This window comes from Parasteatoda tepidariorum, chromosome 4, assembly GCF_043381705.1.
Source record: "Parasteatoda tepidariorum isolate YZ-2023 chromosome 4, CAS_Ptep_4.0, whole genome shotgun sequence".
Taxonomy (NCBI): Eukaryota; Metazoa; Arthropoda; class Arachnida; order Araneae; family Theridiidae; genus Parasteatoda; species Parasteatoda tepidariorum.
This window is the reverse complement of record NC_092207.1, coordinates 6,965,689-6,980,873: the sequence shown is the minus strand read 5'-3', so window position 1 is coordinate 6,980,873 and position 15,185 is coordinate 6,965,689. Positions and strand designations below refer to the sequence as shown.

Sequence of the window (15,185 nt, the reverse complement as noted above, 5' to 3'; positions counted from 1 at the left end):
AATAGGAATGATTATATATATATATAAAAGAGAAAGGACATTTTGTTGTCAGTACAGATATTTAAAAGTAAACTAATGAAATTTAACGTTTTCCTGTATAATTTCCAATGGAAATATGGCGTGCATAGAAAAATATTATTGTTTGTGCAGCAATGTCACGAAAGCATCATTATGCAAATGAAACTGCGTTATCAAAATTCAATAGCAAGGTTAGAAGGAAAGAAAGAAAGAAAAAAAATGAATGAACTACTTACATAAGAATCCTCTGTCAGTGATGAGTCCCAGTGTCAAGGATCCGATAAGGTCAGCTATGGATAAGACCATGAGGACATAGTGAACTTGACATTCAGGGATTCCAACGTCCTTCGCGAAATCTTCGATAATGGTTATCATGCACACCACCACGAACGTGTGGAGTGACATTGTGACGGCGATCAGCACGAACATGGGATCAGCATACAAGCGAGACCATCCGAATAGGCACCTGCCAGTGTCCTTTAAAAGGGAACGCGTCCTCTCCTTGGAGTACTCGGGTTCAATATCTGTTAACTTGTCATCGCCTTTCGACAAGCATTGAGTCTCGTCAGTTGCAACCTCGAAATGTTTGTTCTTTTCTTCCTTCGAAAAGAACGGTTCAATGTCGATACGGTGAGAAAAATGTTTGCGTTCTGACGAACATTCATCAGCATGAACAATTTTACTAAATTGTGGGTGAGCCGAGTTCGAGGGATGATTGTGTAAATTGGAATCATTTCTCGTTTCGGTAAACTTGTTCGCTCTCACTTTCACGCAGACGAGAGAAAGTTTTCGTATTTTGAACGAAACCAACTTGGCATCCTCGATAGGAAAATGGAACAATTGTTTATGAAATGAAAATCGTTTTTTAGTGATGGCAGTGGCAAGTGAAAACTTAATTCTCGTTATTTTTCGTTTGTATTTCGCTTTTTTCATTCGCGTTTGGAAATAATACCATATGCTCTTGTTACTGGAGCAGCGTGGGTATCGATTACAATCCAAAAAGTAGCTTTTACTTATTTGCTTGGTAGATGAGTTTTTGTAAGATATAAGCTCGCAGCAAGATTTGTTATTTATTGCTGAATCATCACGCATTAGAATATTTACAGGTCGAGGAGAAATGCAATAAATGGATGAATAATTTGAGATTATTTCAAATTTTTGCTTTTTTAGAGCGCGGAATAAACACTTCATTTTTCGCCATAGCTGAATATATAATTTATTTGTATTCTCTTTTCCAGGAATGCTGAAGGTTTTTTTGGTCGGTTCGCGAAGTAAAAAAGCCACTGCACAGCCATTTAGGAATGTTCCAGAAATGACGAGTAGAGCTCCAGAGATTCCATATTCGTTGAGAAGCGCCACAACCAAGGAGGGAAATACGAAGGAACCTATGTAGGATCCGGAATAGGAGATTCCAGAAGCAATACCTCTGTATCGACTGAAACTTTGATTGATGGCCAGGGGTAAAAGGCAAGTGGCTAATCCGAACCCTATTCCTGAAACATAAGTTGGACAAAAATTAATTTTCGCCTCATTATATATCCGTCATCTGTCATTTATTGAATTTATTTTAATGTACTATAACGTCTATTAGGGTGCAAAATCACAAAATATTTTTCGATACAAAACAAAGAAAGTATTCAGTTTTAAGTATCAGAGTCAAAATAATTATTTCTTCAGTAAAAACTATTTCTTGGAAAGCCCTAAATAAATGGGAATATATATTAAACATGAGAAGCTTAAAGTTTCACGAATTTAATGAATTTGAGATCAGTTTCAGAATGTATGATCATACAGAAAGGATATATATATATAAAAACTTTTGATATCTCATAGTTGAAGGTAAGCTAAACAAACTTCGAGATAATGGGTTTTTTGAGATAGCAAGTTCAGAATTAAATATGTTCGAACTAAAAAGTAGGAAAATATACTCTAAAAAGTAAAGTCATGAAACATAATAGCTACTAATAAATATTTATATAATAATAGCTTTATTTAAAGTTTATTTTTCAAAGTAAGACAAAAATAATTATGCATTAAATAAAAAAGAATAGTTTTACAATGCATTTACTTAGTGATTTTTCAAAAATAATTCACATTCTATTTCGAAAAAAATTCGACATAACAAGATTTTGAAAAGAATATATATATTTCTAAAGCATGAAAATGAACAAGGACGGAGATATCGTAGGATTTCCTCTCGTAATGGAAGCACCATCAAATACTGAATATGTTAGTCTCAAATTTCGCTTAGAGTTGGGAAGAGGGGGGGGGGAGGAGTAATTCAGGAACCCTCTTACATTACCAGGATTTTTTGGTGAAAACTTTTGTGAACTTTTCAGCCAATATCAGACAAAGTTATAACTTTTGCTATTTAAATGCATTTGGAGGAAGAGAGGCTTGGGATCTGAAAAATGTTTGATTAAATAAAATAATAATGAAATAAAGAACAGAAATGAAAAATTATTGTTTCCTAGGATTATTTTTTCCTTTTAAGTCGAATTTCCCTTCTTGCTGCTGCTGTTTTTGTCTTAAAATTTTTCTCCTGAGTTTTAACGGTGAAAGTATTCTCTTCTTTTACCCAATCAAAAGAATCATGATCATGACAAGGGGGGAGATTCAGGGGGTCAATCTACTTACCCTAGTCAGAATTTTTGATGGTTTTCCATTGATGAACCACCATAGTCTTGGTGGAAACCATCAATAATTCCATCATGGACAATTAATGGTAACCATCACCCCATTGTTAGAACTAGGACTGATTTATGAAGGTTTAACATAAAAAACGTATAAGTGTTTTGATGGTATATTCCTGCTGAACCCATAAGAATTTCCATTAAACCATTCCATAAATGTACCATTATGGACCATCACGAATTTCCATCATAGTATCTTAGTTGTTGTTGTTAATTTACGTCGCACTAGAGCTGCACAATGGGCTATTGGCGACGGTCTGGGAAACATCCCGGATGATGATCCGAAGACATGCCATCACAATTTTGATCCTCTGCGGAGAGGATGGCACCCCCGCTTCGGTAGCCCGACGACCTGCGCGCGAAGTCGAACACCTTACGGTAGCACAGTTTAACGAGGACCCATACCGCACACCCTCGGTCCCTACTGGTCACCCACCCGCACACTGACCGCAGCCAGCGATGCTTGACTTCGGTGATCTGGAGGGAAGCGTGTCTTAACGATCAGTCCACTGCGGGACCATAGTATCTTAGAAATTAAATATTGAAACTATTATAAACAACCATCATTCCAGTGTAGGGATTCGGACTAATTTATGATGGTCCAGCATTAAAAAAAAAACTAAATTTTTATATTCCTGAGAACCAACAAGAATTCTTATCATAGAAATGTATTGTTGGAACCATCATAAACCATCAGGGATTGTTGAAGCTAAACAAAATTTCTCTTGTTAGTTAACAATCATTGTATTAAACTAGCATTTTCCATTATGAAATGATGGAAGTTGTTGTATCAACAACCATGATTGCATGATGGATGATGATGACCATCCAATGATGTTGGAACATCATAAATCGCACTGAAACCAATGTAAATCATAAAATTTTTTTAACGGGACCATCAAGAATTCTGTAAGCAGGAAAGTTACCGATTTTCCTGCTGATATAAAATATTTTATTAAGAATGTAGAAGTTGTAATGAAGGTATCCAACTTACCGAATATTCCACCCCAACAAACAACCATCCAACGAATATCAGTGACAAATAAGCAGAGGGCAGCTCCAAGAGAAGAAAGACCACAGCCCATAGCAATTGTTGGGCGTAGACCAAAGCGTTGACCCATGTACCCAACAAAGAAACCTTAATAGAAGAGAAATAGTTCTTTTTTAAGTTGTTTTAGTTAAATATTATTTTGTAAGTAAATTATTGTTCATAAAATATATGTCAGAACAAAACGAAATAATCCGTCTCCATTAAAAATTATCGGTAACTGTTACAAATTAAACAAAATGAAGACAATGCATTTTTTTTCGAAGTTTTCAACCTACTGTTGTCCTATAACATGATTTTTTTAAAATATTTAGCTGAAAATTGATGGCAACGGTAATTATTCCCCAATTAGGAAATGTAATTTTTATTTTGTGATTTACATTTGCATAATACTCTCCTCCATCAAACAGGGATTCCACCAGATTGGCTGGTGTAGTCCAATTCAAAAGTCTCATCATGCTCCACAACTCGAGGTGTGAATGATTGCAAGTAACAATTATCGATTTAGTTGCCATTATAGGCAATCGAAAGTTGGGATTGCAATTATAATAATATTTACACCTACGTCTACCAATAGGAATGATATATGTTTAGAAGTAATTATGGATATATTTTATTATTTATAATAGCAATTTTAATGACAATTAAACGTGATGACCTCGGTTTCAGGGTTATTGATTACTGTCATCAAATATATTGCTCAACTTTTAATATGGACCCCAGAATAGCCCATTCCGTGGCGATTTCTTGAAATTTCGCCTAGTGACTGTTTGAAATATTGTCAAGCGATTTTTGAAGTCCCGCCAAACTAGGTTTCTGGAAAATATTTCGGGGAGATATGTTGTTTTTGAAACATAAATTGTTTTTTATTTTATTTTATTAAAAGTATTTTAATAAATTTCTAATAATTTAATAATAAAATGACAACGTTGATCCAAGTAATAATCGCCAACTTGGCGAGATTTCAAAAAGTAGCCAACGGGTGGACTATTCCAGGATTTTACCCAGTTCTTGTTTCAATGCTTGGTTTAGGAGGGTTTCTTTGTCTTCTGGGTCTGGTTAAAAATTACATAGATATAGAATAAGAATGTATTTAGTTCAATGACGGTAGAGGAAAAAAAAATTTTACCAGATAAATTTCTGACGGAAGTGCTGACACTGAAGGGTAGGGATGCACTGGCTCTGTTCGTCTGAAAAGCCTCCGAGACAGCTACCATCATCATACCAGACAATCTGGCCACTCCATAAAGAAGAAAATTGATGAAACAGCATGAGAATGCTACCACCCAGTTCTCTTTCACTTTCTTCTCTAAGTCCATTTAGCATTCACTGGATCTAAAAAAATATATAACAGTCAAAATGTAAAGATTTTAATAAAATAAATCCTCAGATTTTAAGATAGCTCTCACAAACGGTTTTAAAAGAGACGCCTTTTTATTATATTATAGTTGAATACCCGGTTTTCGCACTGCGTAAAAAATCGCAAGTAATGAATCATCGACTGTTAACAGTCAAGCACACATCAAGACAAATGTTGTTGTTGCTGTTGTCGTCGGCTGTGAAGGCAGAAAAGGGGCGATTGCTCTTGTTTTCCAGTGGCGCCATCTATGACCAAGAAGTCACACCCGTTTATAGGGCGGACCCATTCATACATCCAACCACAGATCGTAATTCTGACCTGAACCAGAAACAATCAATCTCCAATTCAGTACATTCAGAGGTATTATTTGTTATGGGAACATGGAGGACTTTGTGACCTTAAATGTTTAATGTGCACCAGTCACCGTTTACTGTACCGGGAGTCTTCGGCTGACTGGACTCTAACTCCCGTTCTCACGAACAGGAATCCAGCATTCTGCTAACCAGGCTATCCCGGCATACAATCAAGACATTTAAAGAACTTGAAACTTAACATAAATTTTCGCCCCTCCCGTTTAACTTTATGTCATTAAAATAAGCGAAGCACGTTTCTAAGAGCCCTGAAAGTGGTTTTACTGATTGCTGAAAATTCACCATAGTTCAGATAAGTGGTTCCCAATTTCATTTCGGCTATAAAACCCTAAATGATCAACATTTTTTTTTTTTTTTGCTGAAATCCCGACTTCATCAGCAATTGCGAACTTATTAATTATCAGGACTAGTAATGAGTTTGAAAATAATTAATACGAAATCCTAATTTTTTTCATCGTTTATCAATTTATTGCCTAAAAATTAGATTTTATGTCTAGAAGTAGAATTCGCAACTTTGCAGCGGCATTCAGGCTAACGTGTGAACACCTTTTGGAAAACCACAGGTTTAGATTCAGCGCAATCACGCAATTTTCCTCTAAACTCGCATAATAACTTGAGTACATCTTTTTTTAAAAAAAATTTTTTTTAATAATATCTGATTAGTTTGGTTTATAGAAACGTTTTTTAAAAGAGAACAGAATAAACGCGTAGTTTCAAATAGCTATATAAAAGGGGGTAGGTCACCCTAACTTGCAATATTATTTATGCTTACCTGACATTAAGAATCAACGAGACATAATTATTAAAGGACTCCCACGAAGACTCGTTTTTAATTTTGTTTCGAGAGGCATCTGTGATGATGTCGTTTAAATAATTGAAAAGGTCCGCCGTTTTAATGAGTCACCCTTCTTGTTCATGTCTTTCACACGGACGAGCATTTTATTTTTTTATTTTAAAACCGTCGTTGAACAGCCGACCCGATTTTGTGGGTTTACGATTACTTATGTTCAACGTCCTTTCCGATGCCTTCATGAAAGAAAAAAAACGATTGTTTGAAAGTTCTGATGGCATTCCTCCCCTTAAATAAAAACAGTCTCAATCGATCTGTTTGACATGCATGCAAATCTCTCTATTTTTGTTTTTTTTAAAGAAATGAGATATTTTTAAAGGATGGAGTGATTCGAGGCGGAATAAAATGTATGATTTGTACACTTTGTTAACCTGACAAATAAAATAACCTATAAGGAAAGAATAGTGCTGATTTATATTCATCCTTCCGATATGCACACTCGTAATATTTTTTATGCACATTTATCAAATAGGGGACCTATTTTTAAGAAAATTACTTTTCAAGGACAAAGAAATAAGATGAATTTTCAGTGCTGCTATTATTTCGTAACACATACACATTTTTAATTAATTATAGTTAGTAAAATGCTAAAATTATTATTTTTCAATATTTTTTAAAAATCTTCCTTTCTTTTCACCGTAGTAATAGGCCAACTCATTATATTCTATTTTATAACCGTCGTTAAACGGCCGACCCAATTTTTTTTTGGGACTACTAATGTTCAACTCCGACTACTAATGTTCAACTCCGACTACTAATGTTCAACTCTGTAGCTTTGTAATTTTGAACCCAATCCAGAAGACAAGAGAATTCCTGGATGAAGTATAGGGAGAAATTTGCCTTTCTGGATGACTTTATTTTTTCTAATGGCGGATACTGAACTTTTACGTTCTTTACCCGAGAAGTGGACACCTGTGAACCTAAGTCATGGAGGCGAGCAAAACTACTCACGCCATACTGCCACAGATACCTGTTCATAGAGTGGGCAACATTCACACATCACATACAGAGGTCAACGCATAGAGAAAAATATCAATGCCCAGAGCGGGATTCGAACCTGCAACCATTGGCTTAATTGAAGCCAATAGCTGCGGGTTCGAATCAGGCACGCTAACCGCTCACCCACCTGGCCGGCCCTTTCTGGAGGAATACTTTAATGGAACTAACCTGCATTTGCGTTGAATGGTGAGGAAAACCACGGAAATCTCCCACTGTGAGCCTGACGGTAAAGGGTCTCTTATTCATGATCCGTCTACCACTGAGGATATTTTATATCAGCACTGTGTAAGCCAGATGCGGAATGCGTATTGACCAGCCATCGCTGGGATTCGAACCCGATTCATCTGATTGGAGGGCGAGCGCTCTATCCCCTGAGTATTCACGGCTCCCGACTCATTATAAGAAAATATTGTTTGTTCAAGAATGAGAATTTCCTTTACATTTAAATGATTGTTGGAGTATGTAATGGTTTTTATAGGCCAAACGTCCTTCTTAACGCAGCAGGTATCATAGTCACTGCCTGCTTTATCATAAGGCCGGAGAGGCCCAGGTCTAGGGCCTCCATATTTCTAAAAGCCTCTTATTGTTACAAATATTTTTTTTTTCTTATTTTTTACTTAAGAATTGCACATTAGAATCATGAGTTAACAAAACTTTTAATAAATATAAGTTTAAATTAACTAATACATTATTTACCCATGTTATAAAAAAATTAAAGGCACTTCATACATAAACAAAAAGTGTATTTTTTAAAACTTATGATTAGGGGTCCCCCTGATAGTTCTGTGTCTAGGGCCCCCATATTTCTATATCAGGCCTTGATTGTAGTCGATTTCATTTTACGAGTTTTTAACTTGACTTATTTGTTTCTATTGTAAGGGTATTCTTGTGAAACATGACTTTGTAAAAATGTAAACGAGGTCCTAGAGGTTCCGAGAGTTAGGGCGTGTTTTCCTTTTTAACTTCTAATTAGTATATTGGCCAGTTGTATCATTTTTTAGCAGTATCGTTTCGTAAAACATGTGGCCACAAACGTTTAATCAACTGGGGAGATTTCCGTATCGTGATCTGTGGCAGAATAATCGCCGAGTCTTGACAACTTCCGGGCAGTGGCCCGCGAGAAACTAAAAAAGAGAAAAAAAAATTCAGAAAGGAACCAACTCAAAAGATATAACTCGTAGCCATCCCCGGGCAAACATCCACACGTTTCTAAAAAAAGAAAATAAATTGCAACTATAAAATCTATTTGGCACCTTGGCAATTGTAGTTGGCGCGACAGATCACGATACGGAAATATACCCAAGCAACTGTTGATATTAATGACGTAAGGCATTTCTTTTTGAATTATTTCCTAATATATGGTAAACATTACAAGTTTTATTTCTAAAATTAAGAAAAGTTTTAAGAGACAAGTGTGAAAAAAACTAATTTTCTCGATATTCTAAAATTTTTATAATTCCATGTTTATTAAAGATAAATTAAATAGCAATAGCACATGAGAGGCATTTTTGCCAAATAAAAAATGGTGAAAGAATGACAATCAACATTTTAATCGCCAGTGGCGATCATCAATTTTTCAATAGGTCTAAGCCTGTCTTTACTCTAAGGAGAACTAATATTCAAGTAACAGATATAATTTAAACACAAAATTAAATGAGCGAATTAATTGTTCGAAACTGTCTTATGTTCGTATTTATACCGTTAAGAAAATACATAAAGGCACTTACCTGGTTTGTAACATTTTCGAATAATCTGAATAGAACAATCACATCAATCATATTTAAAGAGGAAGAAGAAAACAAAAAAAGATCATCCCCGAATTGTCACAACTGGTCAATTAACCTTAAGTCCATCTTGACACAACTCTTGGCGCAAACCGTTAGCTGCACGAACAGAATATCATTTTGTTCGTTTTAATTTTGCGGTATATTCAGTAACCATCATCTGGAAAATTGTTCTTTGCGTATCAGGATGTTCGTTCATTGATTCCGAATCAAATAAGGGATCAAGGATAAACTGCACTACGTTTATATCCTGATATTCTTTTTACACTTCCCTTCTTACACTTTTGTAATTTTTTTTAATAAATGATCGAATTATTTAAATGTAAATTCAATTGTTCTTTTTTTGGACAATAAATCAAAATGAAGAAAAATTAAAAAAATATATTATTCAAGTTTTAAAAAAATAATTTTCAAACTTTTGAAAAAAATGATTTTTATTGCTATGCGTTCCGGAAAAAATTTATATATATATATATATATATATATATATATATATATATATATATATATATATATATATATATATATATATATATATATATATATATATATATATATATATATATATATATATATATATATATATATATATATATATATATATATATATATATATATATATATATATATATATATATATATATATATATATATATATATATATATATATATATATATATATATATATATATATATATATATATATATATATATATATATATATATATATATATATATATATATATATATATATATATATATATATATATATATATATATATATATATATATATATATATATATATATATATATATATATATATATATATATATATATATATATATATATATATATATATATATATATATATATATATATATATATATATATATATATATATATATATATATATATATATATATATATATATATATATATATANTAGATATATATATATATATATATATACATTTAAAAAAACTTTTCATTTAAAAGAAACATTAAAAAGCAGGAAAACAAAATAATGAAAACGTACAATCTCGTCATCAGCTACCACTCAGAAAGCACTCCTTTTAGGGGATATAATCGTGTGAGCTGATGAGGAGATCATATCTTTTTATTATTTTGTTTTCCGGCTTTTTAATAGTAATTTTTAAATGAAATTTTTTTTGAATATTTTACAAATATTTTATTTTAATACTTTTACTTCTTCTATTTTCATTATCTTTATTAATTAGATTATTTCTATTTTTTTTCTCTATATTTTCTCATCTCTCATACTTCTCTCAGGATTGTAACTTAGAATTATGTGCAATTTTATTGAAAAATAAATTTATAAAAAATTATTAATCGACCCTAGATAAAGTGAGAGTATGTGTGCGTGAAAAGTTTGAAAATGTTTTGAATTCGCAAAACTTTGATTTACAAGATATCACTGAATATTTTCGAAACAACATAAAATCTATCGAAATTTGTTTTAAATATACTAAAATTGTTTAAAATACAAAAAAATTGTTTGAAATGCATAAAAATTGTTTGAAATATATAAAAATAGCTTGAAACAGGTATCTACTATGAGTGAAGCTTATTTTGTGAGAATAAATTTTCATTGTGTTTGCCCAGTTTTATATTTCATTGTGAAATATTTTTTTTACTATGTATTTTAAATACATTCTTTCAAATGTCTTGATAGTTATCATTTAAATATTTCATATAAATATTATAGGCCGAATTATTTTACTTGTTTTTATTTCCTTCCAAGCCCAACTACATCATACGCGACAATTTGGTTCTTTCAAGACAATAAAATTCAAAACGGATCCTGAAAAGTAAGTTTACTTTAACTACGATTATGTTCATTTTAAAATGCTGATGATAGAATTTTTTTATTTTATTCAATTACCGTCGTTGAACAACCGACCCAAATTTTCGGGTTATTTACCGGTTAATTTTCGACTCCATAGCTTTGTCATTTTGAACCCAATCCAAAAGACAAGGAAACTACTGGATCTAGTATTGGGAGAAATTTCTCTTCGTGGAGGGCGATTTTGATCGCATTTGTCCTCATTTGCACTATATGGAGAGGGAAAACCCGAAAACCACTGACGATTTTCGGGGTTCCTTAGCCTGACGGCAAGGGAACTCTAACCCATGAACCGTCTACCAACGAGGATAATTTATATCAGTACTGTGGTCGGTGCGAACCGAGCGCGGAATTCCACTCGACTAGCCATCGCTGGGATTCGAACCCGGTTCACCTCATTAGAAGGCGAATGCTCTATCCCCTGAGCCACAACAGCTCCAATGATGGTAGAATTCGTTTGTTCTATAAATAAAGATTAAAATGTACTAAGGCTGGATTTTTAGGCCGTCTAAACATAAACGATGTTTATATGAGAGACGCATGAAAAGAACTTTAGAAATATTATTTGTTACAGAATACGACCTATACCACCGGTTCCTAATATTTTAAAACAACGGAACACTCACTGATCGAGCATCTTAGGTCGGAACCATAATTTAATAAATAAAATTTATACTTATTAGAAGATATGAACATAGAAACCAAAGAACAACTACTAATTATTATGATAATATTTCAATAATCGTTTTATCAATAAAGCTTTTAAAATAATCATAAAAATAATTATAATTTATGTCAAACAATTGAATCCGTAGGCCTGTAGTGGCGTCTAGTCATGCTCTGCATTTGTTTTTGGCCCATATATTTACTGGAAAATGAATCAGATAAGCTGAATTTAGCGTTCTTGAAAAATAACTTTTATAAATGAAGAGAACAGTTATCAAAGAAACATAATTCCTTTTTCTTGAATTTGGTAATTTTATTTTGATATGAAAAGTTCGAGAAATACTAATGCAATTTTTTTTACCAGCGTTTTAAATTAAAGTAATTTCATAAAAATAATCAAAATTTGAAATAAATTGTAGGTTTCTAAATAAACATAATTACAAGATTCAAAACTCATTACTGATTTAAAAATGACTGACTCTCGGAACCCGTGTGACATTTCAGAACACTAGGGTTCCGCAGAACAGCATTTGGGAATCGCTGCTCTAAGCATATATTTATTCTTTTTACTAGGCCTGGATTTCTACTTAATTTTTATACGTTCCCCTGTTATTTGTAGATCAAGTTTTTTTTTTCAATGTATGTTCATTATACTTAAACCCAGAGAGTTGCATTCACTTGGGTAAAATAATATTTGGAAAGTGGTGTAAAAGTCGGGATACGGAAGTAAAACCGCGACTTTTTTTAAATATTAATACTCTAAAACCTAAAAAAAAAAAAAAAATACAAGGTTCTCGGCGGTCAACTCTAATAATGTGGTTGTTCGATCGTCTTATACACTTATAATAATATCAATTCAAGAAAAAATCATTCTTTCGCTAGAAAAACTCGTTTCAAGGTCGAAAAATTTTTCTTTTCTTTTATAGAACTTCCGTTGTCATTGCAATTATTGGTTTATTATTTCTTTTCTGCTGTGAACTTTTAGACCAAGCTAAAGAGGATTATTATAATGATCTTCTAAGTTTACAACCGAATAGTTTCTTTGCTTTTTATATTGTGTCAAGAAAAAGGATAAATGGTTGTGTTTCAATGGCTCCACCATCTACCATCTTTCCGATTTTTCGCAGAGAAGAATATATATATANTGGAAATAAATTACAGAACAATGAAAAAAGGGAAAAAGAAAAAAAATAATAATAGTAAAAATCCAAAAAAGGGGAAAAAATTAAAAAAATTCGGAAAATAAAAGATATAATCTTTTCATTAGCTCACCAGCTCACACGCTATATCCGCAAAAAGGAGTGCTTTCTAACATTGTATCAATATAGACAAAGAAAATATATTGATACCATAGTGTGAGGAGCACTAAAAAAAATAAAATAGAACACATTAAGTAAAAATATCACGTAAAAACAGAAAATAAAATAAAAAGAAAAAAGCAGAACAAAATATAAAACGAAATCTATAAAGCGAAGAGCGAATTCAAATTTATTTACATGAACGGGAAATGTTTCAAGAATCATTTAAAATATTTTCGTAGCAAGATTACCAGATTACAAATAAGATAACAGAAGCGTAAATAGAGGGGTTTTGTTTTATAGTGCGTTCTTACTTCAGTAATGAAGAGCGCTTAATTTGTTAGTTACCAACGATGGGCCCGAAAATGGATGTGCGCAATATGATATTATACTGGATAATTTAAAGAAGCTGACAATTAATAATGTTTGAAATTTAATAATTTTTGAAATTTAATAATTTTTGAAAATTAACTTTTATTCAAGAAAAATGAAATAAAATAGAAGATAGAAAGAAACATGAATTGCCTGTTTTGCGCATAATTTTAGCCACGGATTTGCTTAAATGAATTTGCACATGGTAAAAATTATATAAATTAGCAAAAAGGTTTTCTAATAAATTTATTTACAATAAAATACAATTAACTCAATGATTTTATATAGAATTTAACTTTAGTTGGGTATCCATTGGTTTTTTTTTCAAATTCTGAAAGAATTTGTCTATTTGTTTTTTTTGGATAATTACTACTTATTCTTTTAATTCTATTCATTTGATTAAAAATGGTATTTAAATAGATGTTCTTAGAATCATTAAAATTCCAAGTAATTAGCTTATTTATGTTAAATTAAATTAATTTATTTTATCATATAAATCAAGAAAGCAGATTTTTTCTACTTTTATATTACCCAAATCTAGAAAATTTAAAGTAATATTTTCATCATGTGAACAAGGCAAAATTCCTAGGGGCAAATACTATTTAATAAAATAGTATAATCTTGAAAATTAAAGATAATTAAATCATCAATAAATCTAAAAACAAATTTAATATGAAGAGTATAATTTTTTTCATAAAAATGCAAAAATAAGTTAGCTAAGAGAGATGAAAAATTAGATCCTTGTGGTATTCAATCAATTTGAAGAAAAATATCTTTTCCATTTTAAGGATAATAATTAAAAAGGCAAAAATTAATTAGAATTTCCCAATAATCACAATTGCAATTAAGGATATTTTTAAAATCATAGTAATTATTCAACGCTATTGAAAAGATCCTGGAAATCAAAAGTCGCAATACAACTAATTTTATTATGTTTAGTAAATTCTAAAATCGGTTGATGATTAGTAATGATCCAAGAAAAACCTTCTTTACGAATATTGTTAATTGTTTTCTTTAAATAGTTAGGGAAAATAGTGCGAGGTTCAGCTAGGTAATTTTATGGGAATTTTAGGAAATTTTGGACTGATAATTAAGTAAGGAAATTGTATATTGCTAATTTTAATTTTTAACCTCTTATGAAAAGCTAAAATTTTTTTTAATGACAATATAAATATTTAAATTACTAAGCTTAAAATTTTTAATATTTTTTAACTCCGTATTTAAAAGTTCATCATAATATTTTTTTCAGAAGATTGCCTAGTTATTGTAGGAACTACAAAATTTTTTTGTACTTAATTAATTGACTGAACAATATTAGAAAAATTTTTTGAATTGTTACTGTTATTTAAATTATCCTTATTATTGAAAACAAAGTTTTTAAAGTAATAATAAACACCCCATTTCCATTCTGTTAGCATACCTAAAGGTAAAGAGAATATATTTGATATCTTTAAACAAAAACTATTGAGATAATTAAGAAAGTATTTTAGAATTTTATTAATTGATATATGGTAAACGGATCTAAATGTTGTACCCTTTATCTTTAAATTCTTAAGTTCTAAGTTTTCTATAATATTTAAATTACCAGTAATAATATGTTTATGATGTTTATCAACAAAATGAAAATATTTCTCTTCTTCACAGTGACATTTATAATCGGATACATTAATCCTCCCTAAATTTTTGCTTCGAACATTATAATTAAATATAGTTCTACCAAGAGATTTATTATATTTAAAGCTTTGTAATTATGTTAAAATCTTTTAATGGAAATACATTTTTAAAATTTTCAAAAATATTATGAAGTTATAGGACCTTTTTGTATTAATTTACTACGCTATTATTATATATATATATATAT

General features: G+C 31.0%; 1 protein-coding gene across 4 annotated transcripts in view; it reads right to left on the bottom strand.

Moving 5' to 3' along the window:
- LOC107447408 (uncharacterized) overlaps positions 1-15,185 on the bottom strand; it is a 39,872-nt gene that overhangs the window by 12,641 nt on the left and 12,046 nt on the right. For 2 of the 4 annotated variants that reach the window (XM_016062317.3, XM_016062319.3), the window contains exons 2-4: positions 4,889-5,094; positions 3,706-3,849; positions 255-1,511 (exon numbers count right to left, since the gene is read on the bottom strand). In XM_016062317.3, the coding sequence (XP_015917803.2) occupies positions 255-1,511; positions 3,706-3,849; positions 4,889-5,078 (1,591 nt within the window). In that variant the 5' untranslated portion in view covers positions 5,079-5,094. Of the gene's footprint in view, positions 1-254; positions 1,512-3,705; positions 3,850-4,888; positions 5,095-9,066; positions 9,278-12,926; positions 13,020-15,185 lie in introns of those variants that run through there. The other 2 variants (XM_071179390.1, XM_016062316.3) reach the window with 2 other exon arrangements.